At 49.0% G+C, this 19,820-nt stretch overlaps 2 protein-coding genes across 3 annotated transcripts in view; one reads left to right on the plus strand and one right to left on the minus strand.

Annotated features, from left to right (window-relative positions):
* RCAN1 (regulator of calcineurin 1) overlaps positions 1 to 19,820 on the minus strand; it is a 311,157-nt gene that overhangs the window by 126,109 nt on the left and 165,228 nt on the right. The window lies entirely within an intron of this gene.
* On the plus strand, positions 11,576 to 13,265 carry LOC147698781 (uncharacterized). The gene has a single exon (XM_086933513.1). It carries the CDS (start codon positions 11,576 to 11,578, stop codon positions 13,262 to 13,264), a length of 1,689 nt encoding a protein of 562 aa, XP_086789639.1. The 3' UTR covers position 13,265.

The following is a 19,820-nucleotide window of genomic DNA, read 5'->3' on the forward strand; positions in this document are numbered from 1 at the left end:
GTTTGACCATCTTCTTTGAAGTGCAGCAAATTTAATAAATACAGAATTTAAAAGCATCTTTATTTATAGATTTTACTTTCATGACCCACCAAAAATCGGCTTTCGACCCACCCATCTGCGAAACACTGATCTAGACAATACCATGTCTGAGATACAAAACTATTCAATATACCATTTCTGGGGGCCTGTGGTCATTTGAAGTCTAGAAACCTCACGATTCACAAAGACAAATGCTACTGTGCAAATCCTTACCCAGTTGTGCTTTCAAAGGCACCAATTTGACACTTTAATCTTCCACCCATTCATGTGACCTTCATTAACGGCCAGGTCTCTCACACCGTTCTTTGAGGTGAATGGTATATGTGGGTACCCTCCTTCTCTGACTCAAAAGTCTGCACCTAACAAGACAGCCATAGTCGCTCACAGCACAGTTGTGTCTGTACCCTGACCAACACCTCCTCGTAATCTTGAAAACCATCGGCTGGTTCAACCTTTTGGCCAAGCTGTAGATTGTTCAGGTTCCAATTGTACTGCGTCCTCTTTAACAGAATGTTGCTGCTTACACAACTTGTGTGTATGGTTTCACAATTTACAGAGCTAGCTGCACACATAGATTATAACCATATATAACTTGTCACCAAAAACAGGTATGACTGGATTTGGGACCCCATTATATGATCAGCCCATAAATACATCGATAAACATTGGCAACATCTGTCTATAAATGCATAGGGAAGCCGCCATGTAAGCGGGTGTTTCAAACGGCCGTTCATTTATAAGGAGTCATTGGGAACATGTAAGACTATAAATATGTTGTTTCAAGCAAAGGTATGAGAACAATTGGAAATCCGGCAACACGCGTCTTTTTCCACCTGGAAAGGTTTGGAGAAAAAAAAAACAATCGTTTGATTTACAAGGCCCCAGCGTCTGGGGTTACCAAACTGTACAGCAGCCTGGCAGGATCAAATATCAGAACCTGGGGTTTGCAATTCAAATAACTTCTAGGGGAACACCTGTTTCCACTTCGGCAGCACAAGGTTTCCTCTCCAAAAACGCACAGTTTATATCTCGATTTATTTTCTTGTTTTATCGTTTCTTGTCGATCGAAAAAAGGCCATAATAAGGTCTGATGACAGTATTAAGTCCAGCTTTCTTTCGTTGAAAGCTTCTGCAAGTAAAGTAAATTAAATGTATACTGTGCAGGTTGATAACGATTTATAATAATAGAAGACAACTTTGCGTTTAGGCTACATGACAGACCTGCCAGCCTAGAAAATCTTTGTATCATTTGTGTGTGTAGGGGGGGGCTTTACCAGTTGAGAAGGGTTGAAGGGCCTCGAATGGGGTGCAGGCATGGCGAGGGGTCGTCATTTGTGCCAATAATTGCCTTATAATCACACCTAACCCCCTTCCAAAAAAGGGTAGAAGGTATCCTGCTGATGTTGCATATCCCCTAGAAAACATAAGTTGTGTGGAGCCGCCTCAACAAAAGATGGAAACTCCAGCCTACTTTGTCACCGATGGTGTTGAGAGAGCGCAAACTGACCTGAATGCACAAGTACATCACACTTACACGTAGTAAGCACAAATCATGAAGAGAAATGCCATGAGTGCTAATAGTATCTGCATCTATATTCTGAAATGTGTAGTTAACTTAGAGATTCAAGTAGAAATGGAACTAATGCAGAGATGTGTGAAAATCATATGATTTTATTAGACGTGTTTAATTTCGAGTCCATGTCGTGTAGCTGCTAAAATGTAAGATGGCATGCGGGTAAACGTAGAACGTGGTAGGCCTCGGGGCCAGAGTCGGAAGGGATGGAGAAAGGTGTTTCATTTCACGACATGGATTGCATTAATGCTTTAGCAATAGAATTAATGGGCCATGATTTATAAATGTGTTTACCGGATAATAGAACAAGAGTATTAACATGCTATTAATTAATGTAGTATTCGAATGTTATAATCATTATGAGAAAATGTTGTAGGCCTGAAATATTAATGGACATTGATTTACACGTACTGGTCTGGGCCGAGAAATGTTGCAAACTTTTTGGAAGTCTATGAGAGTTGGGATCTTGGCTGCAGATGTCTGGCTGCAAGGAAAAGGGGGGATCCAATTATAAAGACATGAATAGAGGGTTGTTCAAGAGAAGGCCCAGACGTGGAGGAGGGTTCCGGAATGTTTTAAGGGGTATCAGCGGGCCGGAGAAGAGTCTGAGAAGCAAGGTCAACTTTGATGCACGGGTCCAACACAAAGCAGCATGGAAAAAGCCAGAAGCTACATCACGTGAGGGGCGTCTCACGAGGGGCGTCCCAAATGTTGTTGACTGTTTTGTATTAGGGACAGCACCCCTGGGTGGAGTTAGAGCAGATGCCTGAGGACCCTTTAGAGAGCGGATGGGTAGGCAGCGAGGGGTCATGACTGGAGAACTATAGGTTTTCACCAAGAGACTAGGAGTGGGTGACTTCCCTAGGGGGTCATTCACCGCTGACACCTTTTGATAGGTTGGGACTTGGTTAAGTAGGGATACCATCTAGAGCAGGGTAGGGACAGCCTAACCTGTGTTTTTCCTCCAACTTAATGACGGAGAGATCTCAGTATGTGTCCATGCTGATAGCTTTATTATTCTTAGAACTTGTATTGGTTGTCTTCTTTGCTCGCCTGAGAGTTTTCAGAGAGCACATGTATGTAATTGGGCCCGTATATCTAGTGAATCTCATTCTGAGATGCCTGTATCTGCAGCTTACTCTGTCTTTATAATAAATCTTTGAAAGCTAGAAGTTGTCTGTGATCCTTCGGAGCGGAGTCCATTATTGGGTGAACTAATTTGGTAAGAAATGCACTTTCTTCCCTCAATGACAGGCAATAAAGGTTCAGTCGACCAGAACGAGGTTTTAGATCAAGAGTGATAAGGGATCGATCAAAATCTCGCCCCTGCAGTTGGTAGCTATAGAGGATGGTTGCCTTCTTGAGGAAGGTGATCTAGGCCAGGTTAGATTACCCCAAGGCCCCTAGAGATCGATGATTGGAAGAACCGCCTGCCGAAGAAGGTCCGGATGACGTGAGACAGAAAAGCAGCAGTATCGGTTGAGAGTGAGTATAAAGGGTCATGCGTGCTAGATTGCGGTGTTTTTGTGTTGTATCTATGTTGTAATGTCTGGCGGAGTTGAATGCCTGTAGAGAGACTGTGGAACAGGTTGTGAGCGCGCGCAACCGGTGGAAATCTTAAGTTCAAGGAGAGCTTAAGTGGTTCGGGTGTATCGGACACCCAGAGTAATTGTCAATTAATGTGAAAGGGGTCATGAGGTACCATTGATCACCTGAAAGACCGAGATAGGGGGAACGTAAGAGTGAGTGCGTGAGTAACGGACGCTGGTCGGAGGTTACTGTGTGTGTGAAGAACCTATCAGAGAGACGATAGACATCTCGTCAGTTGTATTGACAATTACAGATAGACTGTGGACGTACAGTCGAGGGAAGTGACCGCTTGGTCGGAAGTAGTCATTTCCTTTCAGTGTATGAATGGGACGCATGCATGACCGGGAGAAGAGCTGAGAAAGGAGGGGTGCTGCTGCGAAGCGGAGACAAGTGACGTCAGAAAGTGCCGCGCTGGGATTGGCCGGCCGGAGGAAGACCGCGCTGCGATAGGCCAGCTAGTAAAGACGTCAGAAGGTGCCGCGCTGGGATTGGCCGGCCGGAGAAAGACCGCGCTGCGATAGGCCAAGCCAGCAAAGCCGCGCTAGGATTGGTGGATTGTCATCAGGAAGTAAACAGAGTAGTGAGGCTGGAAATTGTGCGCATAATTATGAAGTGTTTTAAATGGCTAAGAGCGGTGTTTAAAAAAGAGAGGCGGGGATCGGATGAAGGGGAAGAAGCCCCGCCGGAGGGTACGCCGGCTCATTATATGGCGGTAAATGTTGGGCTGCATACGATCCTATGGATATCAGAGTGGAGTAAGATTACAGAAGGAAATGAGGAACTGACGTTTCCAAAGTACGGGACGTTCAGATTAGAAGTGCTACACAGACTAAAAGCAGTCATGACATCAATGAGACCCTTGCCTAGACCGACCCAGTTTGAAGCCCTTAATGCGTGGATTAGGGCAGCGCACGAAAAGAACCTGAACAGACGACAGGAAAGGGTGAAACGATCGGTAAGGGCAGTGCAGGATGCCAAGTGGGATGCGGATGCTAAAAGATGGAGGGTACATAATATAGAAGTGAATAAATTGTATCCAGTGCTAGAGATGCCCGGGAACAAAAGCCCCCTAGAAGAGGATGATGAGAGCGAAACAGAGGATAGCCTGATAAACAGATTATTGACAGATAGGCCACCCCCGTATAACAGAGCAGGGGGAGAAGTCGAGCACAGTGAAAAGGGGGGGGGCAATGCAGGAGAGCATGGGCCGCTTCCCAGTTCAGATTGGGATCCCGCTGCAAAGAAAGAACTGTCCCCGTCTAGTCAGGTGCAGCAGGTAGTCGGGAGATTTGTGGTACAAAGGGCGCCGGAAACGGAGTGTGCCACATCCTACGCATTGCCAGATGCACTACAGGTACCTGTTACCATAGGCCCCATAGTATCGATATATGACACAGAGAGAGCTAGAGGGGAGGAACGGGTACGGAGGGACAGAGAAAGAGCAGAAATGGCAAGGAGGAATGATCAATTCCCCAAGTCAGATGCCGATACCAAGAGAGTGGAGCACCCCGGTACACACAGCAGAGGACCAAGGAGGGGATCCTGGGGGCCATAGATGCCCAGTGGATATGAGGGGATCTGGACGAAAATCCTTTCAGGAGCTGAACGAATACATGAAGAAGTGGGATGAGGCAGTCGAGGCTCATAAAAGCATCATAGCCGCAGAAGCCGAACGGGAAAGCCAGGATAGCGGAGCCCGGACTCACTGTGGGGCTGGGGAAAGCAGCCCGGAGTGGGACGGGAAGGGGAATGGCAGTAGGGGAGGCACCCATTGGGCCCGGAGTGGAGGTAGATCAGATCTGGAGAACGGGGGCCCCGGGAGTGGAGGGGTGTCCTGCCCAGTACTCAGTGAGGGTGAGAGGAGAACGCAGGAGTATAGAAACAGCTTTAGGTGTACCCACTGTGTGCCCGGCACCAGAGAACAGAATGGGAGTTGTGAGAGGCCGCGCCACAGTCCCTGTGATGACGGACATGAGCGCAGCCCAGGGAATAGGGGCAACCAAGAAGGATCATACCAGATACTGAGTGAAACTAGACAGAGAGGGGATGGCGACCGGAGGGAGAATAGCGGAGAATCCTACTGTGAGAGGAGAGAAGAAAGAGAGAATGGACAGACCAAGATTGGGGGTAACAGGCCCGTGTTCCATCACCTTCCAAGATCGGATGGCCGAGCATGGGACCTGGAAAGATGGGAGCAAGGGAGAGCACTCATTAACTCTCCTGAGCCCAAGCGTAGGGCTCGGAGTTGGGATGGTAGAGAGACCAGTGAGCCCCCTTCGAAAGAGATATTACGAGCTGAGATAAAAGCCAAGAGACTCGATGTCGCCAGCTTAAGGTCAGACCTGGATGACATGGTAGATGGTACCCTGCCTTTGGAAAGAATGGAAATGTACGAGCAAGATGAAATACTGTTCATGGCAAAGGACATCACTCGAAAAGCGAGAACAATTCATGAGAAGTTAGTCGAACTAGCAGGGAAATATATGGTGGACCTGTCAAAGACCAAAGCATTACAGGGGAACCACAGGCTACATTATTCAGATCGAGATCTAGATGAGAGGAGAACAATAGGCTTGAAAACACACATAAGGGAATTGATCACTGGAATCAGGACATGGAGGGCACTAGATAAGTGGGAAGAGAGGTGGTCCAAGAAGGGGACCGTCAGGAGAAGCACGCTTGGTATGACGCCAGGAAGACTGCAGGGAATAGAGGCATACCCTTTGCGTGAAGTCGCAAATGGGAACTATGTGCACGTCCCTTGGAGTAGGGGAGATTTAGCTGCTTTTACCACCTCCTTTCCCAAATTGCGGGAAAACCCAGTGGAGTGGTACAAGCAGGTTGAGAGATTCGTAAAAATCTCAAAGGTTCTATGGATAGATCTGAACACGCTGTTTGACATTGTAGTGCCAGGAGATTTGTGGACGGCATGCAAGGTTAGCGCTGAGTGGCCCACAACGGAGCCGGAGAGAGATGCTAAGACTAATGGGCCGTCTGAGATTGTGATGGCAAAATTCGAGAGAGTGATGACTTGGCTGAAAGAGAAAGTGCCAATGCAAGACATAGATTGGGTCAAAATAGATCGTACTAGACAGGAACCCAAAGAGACAGTCCACGAGTATTATGAGAGGTTGTTGAAAGCGTTCAAACAGTATAGCGGTCTGGATGTAATGGACCCAAAGGACATAGGGCAGTTTGTGTCCAAATTCGTCCTGGGTTTGAGACCGGATATTAGTTTAATGATTCAGCAACACTTGATTTGCTGGCAAAATAAACCACTAGATGAAATACTGAGGTATGCCAGGTACTGCTGTGATGAGATAGACTCCAAGGCAAAGAAACTAAAGGAGAAACTGATGGTGGTACAGATGCAGGCAGCCGGGAAGGGGGGACCGCAGCAACAGCAACAGGGAACAGGTACTGGAGGTAAGAAACAGTATAGCCAGAACAAGGGCAGTGAGGAGAACTCCACCTTTAAACCTAGAATAGACATAGCTGCCTTGAAGAAAACGACTAGGTGCCACCAGTGTAACGAGGTGGGACATTGGAAACGCGAGTGTCCCTATAACGTTGAGATAGGAGAACAAGAGGTAGAGGAGGAAGAGGTCCAGAGTGCGCCTACAAGAGGGGTAACGCCATACCAGGGAAAGGTGCTCAAAGGGGGGGGTCCTCCTCCCCGAGCCCAGTTCCCACAGCCACCCAGAGTAGGGACTATGGGCAAGACGTATAGACAGATGCCTCTGTTTGTAGGTGGAGAAGAATGCTATTACGTAGATCCACTAACGGGACAAAGAGTGGAAAGAGAGGACTGCACCCTCGGGGCAGCCTTGGAAATAGATCAGAGGGGACCCTATGTCGAGGCAGAAGTAGCAGGGTGCCCCACGACATTCTTAGTGGACACAGGAGTCACTCGATCCACGATCAGATCAGCTGCAGTCCCAGACCTGCCCATGTCTGGAGAGACCATACAAGTGGTAGGGGTCGCAAACAGGAGAATAACCAGCCAACTGACAGAACCAGTACAGGTGAAAATAGGGAATTACAGCGATGAGCACCAATTTGTGGTTTGCGATTCTAGTCCTGTATGTCTGCTAGGAAGAGACCTTTTGTGCAAGTTAAATTGCACCAAAAACTGCACCCCGCAAGGAGTGGAAGTATTGACAAATGACGATGATGCAGACTTCAAAGTCGCAAATTCAAGAATATGTGTGGAACTGTACCCCACTTTGACAGTAGACGAGCTCCCCTGGGACTTGAGAGAGACAGTGGCACCAGAAGTATGGGACTTCACTGGGGAAGAGATTGGGTTGGTCAAAGGGGTGGACCCAGTGAAAATCGTAGTGAAACCACATGCTGAGTTTCCGAGAACACCCCAATACAAATTAACTCCAGAAACGATTGCAGGTATAAAGCCCGTGATCGAGTCCATGATTAAGCAGGGAATACTGAAGGAAATCGTGGGTAGTCCATGTAACTCCCCGATTATGGGTTTGCAGAAACCAAATGGGAAATTTCGGATAGTGCAGGACCTCCGAAAGATTAATAATATAGTCGTTTCGTGTTGTCCAGTGGTACCGAATCCATCAGTGATACTGTTTCAGATTCCATTCCAAGCTGAGTGGTTCACTGTGATTGATCTTTGTCAGGCTTTCTTTTCGATCCCTTTGGACGAAGAAAGCCATTTTCTTTTCGCATTTAAGCTGGAAGGTCGCGTCCTAACATGGTGTCGTATCCCTCAGGGGTATACAGAGAGCCCATCGATCTTTAACCAGCTTCTGAAGAAAAATCTTGAAAGTCTAGTGCTGCCCCAGAAGTCAGTTCTGGTCCAGTACATAGACGACCTCCTCGTGGCGTCAGAAACAGAAGAAGCTTGCAGGGAGGACTCCATTGCTTTGTTAAATCACCTAGCTGCTAATGGACACAAGGTGTCCCCGGGAAAGTTACAGTACTGCCTGACAGAAGTGCAGTACTTGGGACACAGAATTGAGAAAGGCAAACGAAAAGTGTCACCAGACAGGATAGAGGCGATCATGAAAATGAATGCGCCTAAGACACAGAGAGAAGTCAGGATGTTCCTAGGGATGGTGGGTTATTGCCGACAATGGATCGCGAACTTTTCACTGAAAGCAAAACCCTTGCAAAAACTGACGCACAAGGAGGTGAGTGATCCGGTACCATGGGACAAAGACTGTTTGATGGCGTTCCTACAGCTGCGAGAGGACCTGTGTCGTGCTCCGGCATTGGGAATGCCTGATTACGATAAACCATTCTTGCTTTACTGTTGTGAGAGAGAGGGTTGCGCGTTGTCTGTGTTAGTCCAAATCCATGGGAATGCCCGTAGACCAGTTGCTTACTTCTCGGCTACTTTAGACCCAGTAGCCGCAGCGTTGCCCGGATGTCTCAAATCCGTTGCTGCAACGGGTGTCAGCATTGAGAGATGTGAAAATATAGTAATGGGGCACCCGTTAGAGGTGTACGTGCCCCATTCTGTAGAACTGTTGATGACCAGGACCAAAACACAGCATTTGACCAACAGCAGGCTCACGCGCTATGAGCAAGTTATTCTTGCTGCAGAGAACGTGACCCTCAGGAGATGTTCTGTTTTGAACCCTGCCACCTTGATGCCACTCCCAAATGAGATAGATGATGACGATGAATGTACAGACCATGACTGCCTCGATGTGACTGAACTATGCACCAAACCAAGGCCCGACATCGTAGATGAGCCACTGACTGACCCAGACGAAATTTTCTTTGTCGATGGCTCATGTGTAAGAGACGAAGTTGGGCAGTTGAGAGCGGCTTACGCTGTTTGCACAATTACTGGAGTTGTAGAAGCCGGATGCCTGGAAGGAGTACACTCCGCTCAGGTAGCCGAGATTATTGCCCTGACGCGTGCTTGCTTGGCAAGCAATCAAATTCGAGTCACCATATATACCGACAGCCAATATGGTTACGGGGTAGTTCATGATTACGGGCAGTTATGGTCTCAAAGAGGGTTCATGACCTCTTCAGGCTCCCCCATTCGCAATGGAGAGTTTGTGCGCTTGTTGTTAGAAGCGTTGCAATGCCCAGCAGGTATCGCAGTTGTGAAATGCACCGCACATACCAGAAACATGGACTTCGTGTCACAAGGCAATAGATATGCCGACGAAGTTGCACGGTATTGTGCGGAACAAGGGTACTCTTTCACAGAGGTGGAAGTGGGTGGAATAAATGTAAGAACTGAATTAGCCATGATACTAGAAACTGTTGACACTTGGGATGAACTAAAGTGCATGCAAGAAAATGCTCCTGATTTTGAAAAAGAAACATGGGAAAAGGCAGGATGTGTGGTGGGTGAGGCTCATTTCTGGGTCTCAGCAGACGGCAGAGCCGTGTTGCCAAATGAGATGGTAAGCCCAATGGCTAGACAAATACATGGTCCCGTACACCTAGGGAGGGACGCTATGTTGAGAGTTTTTAGACAAACGTGGTACAATCCTAAGTTCAGAATAGCGGCAGAAGCAGTGTGCCAGCGTTGTGTGACCTGTCAGCAGTTGAATGTAGGGAAAAGGACACCAGTTGCACTAAGCCACATAGGGAGGTCGGGGGGCCCATTCAACCGCATGCAATTGGATTTCATCGAATTGCCGAGGTGCAACCGCCTCCGTTATGTCCTGGTAGTTGTTTGCGTATTCTCCAGGTGGGTTGAGGCATACCCTACACGTAGGTGCGACACCCTCACAGTGGCCAAGTTACTGCTTAGGGAGCTTATTCCGCGCTTCGGGGTGCCGGCCTCTTTGGAATCAGATAGGGGAACGCATTTTAACAGCTCGCTTGTGAAAATGATTTGTGCGGCTCTGAACATAGATCAGAAATTGCATTGCAGCTATCGACCAGAAGCCTCAGGAATTGTGGAACAGATCAATAGCACCATTAAGGCCAGACTTGCAAAAGTGTGTGCATCAACGTCTCTGAGTTGGCCTGATGCTCTGCCATTGGTCCTTATGAGCCTCCGTAGTACCCCAGATAGAAGAACAGGGCTGTCACCTCACGAGGTGTTGATGGGGAGAGCAATGAGGTTGCCGTCTGTACCAACTACTGCACTGTTAAACATCACAGATGATATGATCCTGGACTATTGCAAGGGGCTGTCTGACGCCATTCATTCTGTGTCCCTTCAGGTGCAGGCTGCTGAAGTTCCATCGTGCCAGGACCTGTGCCACGACCTGTGCCCTGGAGACTGGGTGCTGGTGCGAAAGCACGTGAGGAATAGCTGCCTGGATGTTCGTTGGCGTGGGCCCTTCCAGATCATCCTGATCACGAACACCGCTGTGAAGGTGGGAGGCCTGCCCAATTGGATCCACGCGTCACATACGCGGAGGGTTCCGGCACCTCTGGAAGAAACAGCTCCTCTCTCGGATAGACGTCCAGCTGAGGACCGAGAAGCCATAGAGGGGGCCAGCCAAGCTGTGGAGGTGCCAACAGAAGAAGGGTACGAGTCTGACCAAGCTGAATACGGTCAGCATAACAGCGAAACGGACGACGCTACTGAGGGAGAAAGTAGCTGGGAGTACGAGTCCGACCCTGACCGGTCTGACAGAGAAAGTGAACAGACCAGGAGAAGGAGGAGTAGAAGGGCACGTGGAGAAGCTAGTTGGCCGCAAAGAAGGAGCTCTAGCCTGAGGTCAACTCCAGAGAGAACCCTTCCTCCGATATCAGAGGATTCGGACCCGGAAGAAGGTGCTCAGGGTGCTGAAGCACCGGACTTGCGGAGGTCAAGAAGAGTGCGTGTGCCTAACCGAAGATACTCCACCCCTGAGTGGACATATCTGGCGACAAATGTCTGTGGAACAGAAAACAGGGAGGATACGAGCGGTGGTGGTGTCCAGCTCTGAGCCCATCATCACAGTGGAGATACGACTGTTAGTACCCGGGATCGAACAAGAAGGGTCACTGACATTCATGCTCCCCAGACCCCCCCGCCTCAGCAAGTTAAGGCACATGTTTTTCACAGAATTGCAATTCCCCGACTTTGGTACCAAGATAACCGCCCATGAAGATCACAATCTTCGTTTGGAAATATTGAACTATGCTGTCGAAGCTGCAGGAACAAACCTGATTGTAGATGCTTAGAGACTTTTGTAAATAAGCGAGAAGAAAAAGAAGATTACCTAGCGCCCAGGAAGCAGAGACTCTTAGGGACCTTTCCTTGAGTGGACGGAGAAGGGCTAGGGTTGTCTGTATTGAACTTTAAAGGACCTTTTGCGAAGAAGGTTGTCAGCTTCCAGTTGTGTGGTTCTAAGGACAAGAGGAGTAAAAGAGACTGTAAAGGAACGAGGAGAAAAGAACTTTGTGCTGTGATACGAGAGAGCCATACTGTCTGACGGGATGGAAGCCGGCACCCAGAACCGCAGAGCTAAATGTATAATAGGCACACTAATAATAGGAGTGATAATATTAATAGCTTTAGTAGTCGCCGTTTCTTATGTAAAGGGACATGAGGAAGAGGCAAAGGTAACCGATTTGAAATCTGTGGAAATGTCTACACCCACCGTTGCAGGTGAGAAGGGGGAAAACACACACGAGAAGGCGTTATTAGCTGCAGAAGCTCGCAGGTTACACGTAGATGAGTCCCAAGGCGACTTTAGGTCAAACGCTTACGCTAAACTTCTATATGAATACGTGGATGCCATGGAGGTTAAGGACTGCTACGTCTGCATGCAGTTGCCGGCGTCTGTAGATGAAGGCATTAGATATCATCACCTCCCGCTGACTTATGGCATTACATGTAGCTTATTGCTTAGTATATTTTATGGGAGAGATAGTTTTGAATACTATTTCTCCAACTATGACTCAGTGTTGCCAGAAGTCCCAAATTATAAACAGATGAACAAATGGGACTACTGGAAGAGTGAAGACAGATTGGCCAAGTTCTTCATTCCTTGGATTACCTTAGATACTTCACATGCCCGTAGAAATAACTTGACATGTAAAGTGTCAGAAGTCGAGAAGAAGTTCATAGGGCAGGTGGATGATCGATACAGGAGACAAAAGACTTTGAAAAAATCAGGACAATGGAAAACAGATTGGACCGAGGAAGAGAAGGCACACAAGAGAAAGGGTAGTAGTGGTCCAATAGCTTTAGATAGAACGCAGAGAGGGAAGCTATGTCTTCACAGAGCCCAAACGTATTATGAAAATGTATACGTGGGAGAAGTCAGCTGTGAACATGCTTTCAACTTAGAGTACTACACCAAGGATTTCCTGAAGGGAATGCAAGTGATTCCAAATGTATATTTTGTTTGCGGAAGGAATGCCTACGTGAGACTACCTGATAATTGGTATGGATCATGTTACCTGGCGATTATCTTCCCCAAAATATACCATGCCCAAGATTTAGAGATCATCGAGGGCAAGACATCATCGAGAGGAAGGAGAGATGCAGGGGATGCAGAAATGGTTGGAGATGTATTTGGAGCTGTGTTCCCTATTTTGGGACTAATTCTTAATGATGTCAAAATTAGACGACTGGCAACAGTCGTAGACAGGTTGTCTGCCAGCACTGCTCAGTCCTTAATGCTGGTGGAGGGAGAGATGCAATCGATAAGGGCCATGGTTCTTCAGAACCGTCTTGCCTTAGACGTCCTACTAGCAAAAGAGGGCGGAGTCTGTAAGGCTTTGAAGGTCCAGGAATGTTGCACCTACATTCCAGACAATTCAAAACCCCTTGAGAAAGTTATTAGGAACATAACTGATATTCACAAGGAGATCGAAGACCTGAGTAAAGAAAATGTCTGGGAAAAGGTGGGCCACGGAATGAGTGAAGCTGGAGGTTGGCTCACCACATTAGGTAAAAGCTTTGTGTGGTATGTACTAAAACCTATCATCATAATATTGATCTGTGGGATCGTGTTATGGGGATTGGTGAGGGTATTCAAATGGTACAGAGCCAGGAGAATTGAAAAGGCTCGGGAGGAACAGCTGCAGAGATTGGCTGCCATACAAGATAATCAGTACAGGAGTCTGAGGGCTCTGGAAACGCAGAAACGAGGTATGCTAGCCATAACTGCAGTTTAAATGTTGGTGATGACCCCGAGAGGTCATCAAAGGGGGGAACTGAGAGAGCGCAAACTGACCTGAATGCACAAGTACATCACACTTACACGTAGTAAGCACAAATCATGAAGAGAAATGCCATGAGTGCTAATAGTATCTGCATCTATATTCTGAAATGTGTAGTTAACTTAGAGATTCAAGTAGAAATGGAACTAATGCAGAGATGTGTGAAAATCATATGATTTTATTAGACGTGTTTAATTTCGAGTCCATGTCGTGTAGCTGCTAAAATGTAAGATGGCATGCGGGTAAACGTAGAACGTGGTAGGCCTCGGGGCCAGAGTCGGAAGGGATGGAGAAAGGTGTTTCATTTCACGACATGGATTGCATTAATGCTTTAGCAATAGAATTAATGGGCCATGATTTATAAATGTGTTTACCGGATAATAGAACAAGAGTATTAACATGCTATTAATTAATGTAGTATTCGAATGTTATAATCATTATGAGAAAATGTTGTAGGCCTGAAATATTAATGGACATTGATTTACACGTACTGGTCTGGGCCGAGAAATGTTGCAAACTTTTTGGAAGTCTATGAGAGTTGGGATCTTGGCTGCAGATGTCTGGCTGCAAGGAAAAGGGGGGATCCAATTATAAAGACATGAATAGAGGGTTGTTCAAGAGAAGGCCCAGACGTGGAGGAGGGTTCCGGAATGTTTTAAGGGGTATCAGCGGGCTGGAGAAGAGTCTGAGAAGCAAGGTCAACTTTGACGCACGGGTCCAACACAAAGCAGCATGGAAAAAGCCAGAAGCTACATCACGTGAGGGGCGTCTCACGAGGGGCGTCCCAAATGTTGTTGACTGTTTTGTATTAGGGACAGCACCCCTGGGTGGAGTTAGAGCAGATGCCTGAGGACCCTTTAGAGAGCGGATGGGTAGGCAGCGAGGGGTCATGACTGGAGAACTATAGGTTTTCACCAAGAGACTAGGAGTGGGTGACTTCCCTAGGGGGTCATTCACCGCTGACACCTTTTGATAGGTTGGGACTTGGTTAAGTAGGGATACCATCTAGAGCAGGGTAGGGACAGCCTAACCTGTGTTTTTCCTCCAACTTAATGACGGAGAGATCTCAGTATGTGTCCATGCTGATAGCTTTATTATTCTTAGAACTTGTATTGGTTGTCTTCTTTGCTCGCCTGAGAGTTTTCAGAGAGCACATGTATGTAATTGGGCCCGTATATCTAGTGAATCTCATTCTGAGATGCCTGTATCTGCAGCTTACTCTGTCTTTATAATAAATCTTTGAAAGCTAGAAGTTGTCTGTGATCCTTCGGAGCGGAGTCCATTATTGGGTGAACTAATTTGGTAAGAGATGCACTTTCTTCCCTCAATGACAGGCAATAAAGGTTCAGTCGACCAGAACGAGGTTTTAGATCAAGAGTGATAAGGGATCGATCAAAATCTCGCCCCTGCAGTGTGACATCTATTCTTCATTAGGTGACTATGTGAAAGGAGCCGATACAGTCTGATATGGTGGGACTGTACGAGTTGGCAGGTTTGACGTGACCACCCACGACCTGCATGTGTTGCACCCGCCGACACTGGCAGGGGCAGGTGCGCGTCTCCTGTGGGAAGGCTAGGGTATCATCAGGTTCCTGTAGTTGCAGGGCTACTGGCAGTGGTGGGCACAAGAGTTCAAACAAACCTGCAACCCTCTGGGGCCGATGCTTGTCCTTCTCCTCGGTCCTTGTTGATGGCTTCCTCTGGCTGCTCCTTGCAGGTTTCATCCTGGAGCTCAGTACTGTTGCATGGCTGCCAATGTTTCAGATTGCTATGTGTGACATTTTCATCATTTCAGAGTAATTATGAGTGACATGTCAATGACTATGAGTGACACTTTCTCGTGAGCTAAATCAAGCAATGAAGACAATGGAAATATATAAATATCAGACACTACAACCATTTCAGCAACGAGAAGCCCTATGAATTTAATTGCTGCAAAGCACCAAAAAAAATGCACCAAGGAAACAAGCATTCTGTGAAATTCAAATACAAACTGCTGCTTCGATTCTTTATTATATTTTCTGGGTGACAGCACACATGTTTATTAAAGATTAATATACTAGCTCAGTGACTCTCTCAGGCACTTACTTCTTTGGTTCAAGTTCTCAGGTGAGCCGGCTTCATGGCAGCAGACGGGCCCCCCTGCGTGGGAAGCCTGCAGCAACTTGGACTCCAGGGGTAACCAACGCCATCTGCCTGGTCCTAGTGCGTCTGGCTCACAACTGAGTCAGCCTGCGGCAGTTGTGGTGGGACTGGGGTCAAGTCCAGTAGTGAGAGTGAAGAACTTAGCTGCGCTACCATTACCCAGATTGAGCTGAGCAAAGGGGTTTTGGGGGGCAGCCGAGCCCGCGAGGTCTGCCCCCGGGCAGTTTGGGAGGGGGAGGGGCGGCCACCAGCAGCCATTTTTTGTAATTCACTTGGGCTTCATGGGTATAGCCCAAACGTAGGCCAAGTTATTTTATAGCCCAAAGGCCATAAAGGGTTAGCCCGCCCACTCCCAGCCACCATTTTAGGTTTGGTGACCTGGTGGCTAGTAGGGTAGCTGTAAGGAGAATTTTGTAGGGTTTTTCTATTTCGCATCTGGCGCATTTTTCGTTGTGGGTTTATCGGGCGGCGAGCGATATGGCTGGAGAGGACTGGAGAGTGTTAGAGGCCATCCGGCTGCTCAAGGATGCCGTCCGGCTTGATTTCCTCAAGACTGACGAGGCAGAAAAAGCACGCCCGGCAAGGCGCACGTCCGCAGGGGTAGCGGCCGCCGTTGCAGCCGCCCCCCAAGAGGGCGAAACGTGCAAAGGTGAGTGTCCCAGGCGGCAAGGGTGGTGTACGGGCAGCCCGGGCTGCTGACTCAGAGCCGCAGCTTCTGATCAGTGACGAGGCTGAGGCAGGAGGTTTTGAGGGCGGGGATCACCGGCGGAGCGCGTCTCGTGTCTCCCCGGCCGGTCTGATGAAGGCGTGGGGCTGCTCCTATACCAGTAGAGCGGCCCTGCTGGGAGAGATACACTGGAGCCTCCCGCTTCCTTGGGGGCTCCAGCGAGAATGGAGGAGGGCGGGCCCGCCGGAGGAGTGGGCCGCTTGGTTCCCCGGCCGGGCCTCGGAGTGACAATGAGCAGGGGGACAAGGGGGCTCCTGACTCGGGGGAATCTTGGGAGTGCAGGGAGGGGGGGAAGACGACCCGGGGGCACACCGGCAGGGCTTTAGAGCCCAACGAGTGGAGGTGAGCAGAGGGGCCCTCGGGGACTGCGTTCAGGAGGAGTTGGCGGGGATTTGCAGCTGGGCACCATGCAAGCTCCGGATGCATTGGGGCAGGACGCACAGGAAGGGGGGGGACAGGTTGGGGAGGGACGTGGGGTTTCGCAGGTATGGTGGGGGGGGACAATGGGAGAGGGAGGTTGGGTTCTGGAAGAGGAGGATATCCCAGAGGAGCGGGGGTCGGTGAGGGGTGTCGGAATTGGGAGGGCCTGGATATATTTACCTCTTGGCATGAGGAGGTACAAGGCTTGTCTAGGAGGGAACAGATTGATGCCTACATGGCGCACGGGGGTCACTGGGTCTGGAGGCGGGTTAAGCAGGGGAAAATATGTTTTGGATATGGGTGCATGCACGGAGGACGCAGACAAGACGGCAGTGGGGCTAGGGTACGACGCTACAACGAAGACGGCAGGTGACGATGGGAAAGAGAGTCTGGGGTAAAGTTGGAGAGCAAGGAGTTAAAAATCAAGAAGCTACCCTATATGGGAGTGACGAAGCGATTGGGCACGCACCTGATGTTAGCCACTAAAGAGTGTATATGGAAGCGAGAGTATGTGGAAATGCTCGAGCTGCTGCATAGGGAGGTTCGAGCTAAAGAAGGGTCAAAGGAGGAAGAATACGAATTGGCGAAGCGGCCAAAGGTGCCGCTCACTATAGAAAGCTGGACGGCAGGGTTTCAAATATATGCCACCGTATACTGCGAAAAATACCCGGAGAGGTGCGTGGCCCTCTTTAAGTATATGGACGTCATTAAGAAGGCTCAGATCACGGGGGAGGGTTACGATTGGGCCAGTACGACGAAGAGTTTAGAGCTTGTATGGCATGGGATATGGAAGCACAATGGGGGGAGTTGAATACGGACCTGTGGCAACACATGATATGGTCTGCCATGGCGGGGAAGACTTTATTCACGGCTTGCGGGCTCCCGCTCGTTTATAGGCCTTCTCAAGAGCAGCCCACCTGGGGAGGGGTGGATGGTACAGGCAGGGGGCAGACAGGCTTTGTGGGAGCCTGCTGGGAGTTCAATAAGGGCATGTGCACAAAGGATTTCTGTAAATTCAGGCCTGACTGCTAGAAATGCGGAGGCAGACACACCTTAGTCTATTGCTTTGGGGGGGGGCGGACCGCAGGCAGGGGGCCAGCAGTGGCACCAAGGGAGTTCACAGGCGGGGGGTCAGCAGCAGCAGCCTGTCGGGTGGGGTAGGGGTCTAGAGGGGCAGGGCCCATTGGCTCTACGCAATTTAGGATGGTAGAATTCTGGGGGCAGTCTTACACGGTTAGAACAACCAGAAGGCTGCTTCGGCGCTACATGCGAATTTACAGAGGGTTTTCTTTGAGGCCGAGAGGCCCTGGGGGGTGAGGCTGACGAAAAGACAATTTCAGACAGCAGGGGAATACTCAGAGGGGGCACGATAAAATAGGACGGAGAAGGGCCAGAGGCTTGCATGGCGGACCCGGTGGCAGAAACATTTTGTTGGGCCTTTAGTTTGGTGTTGGTGCCCAGGAAGACACAGGGGCAATGACGGTTATGCAGCAATTGTTATGGCCGGAAAGCAATGCGGTGATCGATTTTAGCGACGGCACTGTGGACGTGGTGTCTGATTAGCCGGTTGAGGTGGCCAAGTCACTGGGAGTGACCACGGGTGTCGTAGTAGTTGGTTGACGTGGCCATGTCACTGGTAAGTGACCACGGGCGCAACAGGGACATGAGAGGATGCGACATACAGTCAGCTTTTCAATGGCTTCCAGCCCACCCGGAGGATGGGGACCTCCTGGGCATCTATTTCCAAGGTGAATGGTACGTGTGCAACGCATTATCGATGGGGCGGCTTATGTGTTGCGCATCCCTCGAATTTGCTTCCGAATCATGCTTCCAGTAGTTGTTTGCCAGGCACGCGAGTCACCAGTGGTACTTAAGTATCTGGATGACTTCCTTTATGACGGCACCACAGGCTCCACGGAATGCCAGCAGCACTGGACAATTCAAAGAAATCCTGAGAGGTATGGAGGGCCTTTAGCAGGGGTCAACCGAGGAGGCCTGGCACGGCTTGGGATTTGTGGGCGTTGAGTTGACAGTCCGCTGGAGGGAGAGTCATCTGCTGATGGGGGTAGGGGTAGGGGGAGGCAGAAGAGGAGGCAGGACGGACTTGGGTAGACGATGGGGGGAGGTGCGATGACAGGACAGAGACATCTGCTTCACCGGGTGACTGTCGGGGGGAACCAGGGTAGTAACACGCGAGAGGGGCAATAAGGATGGTATCAAATGGTGGCAAGAGTTATGCTAGCGGCACAGCAGGAGGTATATAGCGCTGGATGTTTTTTCGTCTGCTCACATAGTTTTCTATTTTAGGTTCGGGACTGGGCCCCCTCGCCACAGACGGGATCATGTGGATAGTGGGGCGTTCATTTGTGAAGCGGGCACAGGTCAGGGAGCAGTCCTGCGATTTTGGAGTAAATTTGGTTTAATAAAGTTTTCTTCAAAATTGTGTGGAAATGACAGGGGAGCATGCTGAGGAAGGAACATATTTCGTTTATTGTATGGTATGTTGGTGGCTGGTAGGTGCCACAACATTTTGTTGATTCACTTGGGGGAAAATGACATGGTTAGGGTGACAGGGTTTGGTCCTTATGAGAAGTCTGCAGAGGGGCCTGGCCCTGTAAAAGCGCCAGTGGTCCTGGTGAGCTCTGTCATTTTGACGGAGTTTATTCCGCATAGGGTTGGGAGGGGGCTGTCAATCCAAGGGTGGCGGACAGGGCTCGGAGAGAGAGGGGGACACTGAAATGGTACTTTATAGCAGAGACTTGAGTGCATACAGGTTTGCATATGGAGAGATTCAGTGGACTCGGCTGACTTTTTAGAGTAGTTGGGGTACTCTTGTCACGTGTAAGTATGGGCCTGGTTTTCCTGGGTATTACAGACATTTTGGATATGGTGCTGAAAGTACAGAACCACTAATATAACACTTCTAGGAGGGCGGGGCAGAAAAAAGAGGAGTCAGCTTCATGCCTAGGTTCCCTCTTTTTCCTGGGTGGCGGTGTTGTTCAAAAGTTGGCCAGATTGGCAGAAGTTTGGAGTTACATTTTGGGAAGTTTTGGCGGCAGGGCCAGGGAAAGGTTAGGCAGGTAGGATAAGTTTAGAATAGAGGTTAGGTAGTTACAGTTACAGAAGGACAGATAGGGTTGTAGGTTTTATTAGATGGCAGGAGTTTGGAACTGCAATACTGTGGAATAGGATTGTTATGGAATGTTATGGCACGTTATG

Source organism: Lissotriton vulgaris, chromosome 8 (assembly GCF_964263255.1).
Source record: "Lissotriton vulgaris chromosome 8, aLisVul1.2, whole genome shotgun sequence".
Classification (NCBI taxonomy): Eukaryota; Metazoa; Chordata; class Amphibia; order Caudata; family Salamandridae; genus Lissotriton; species Lissotriton vulgaris.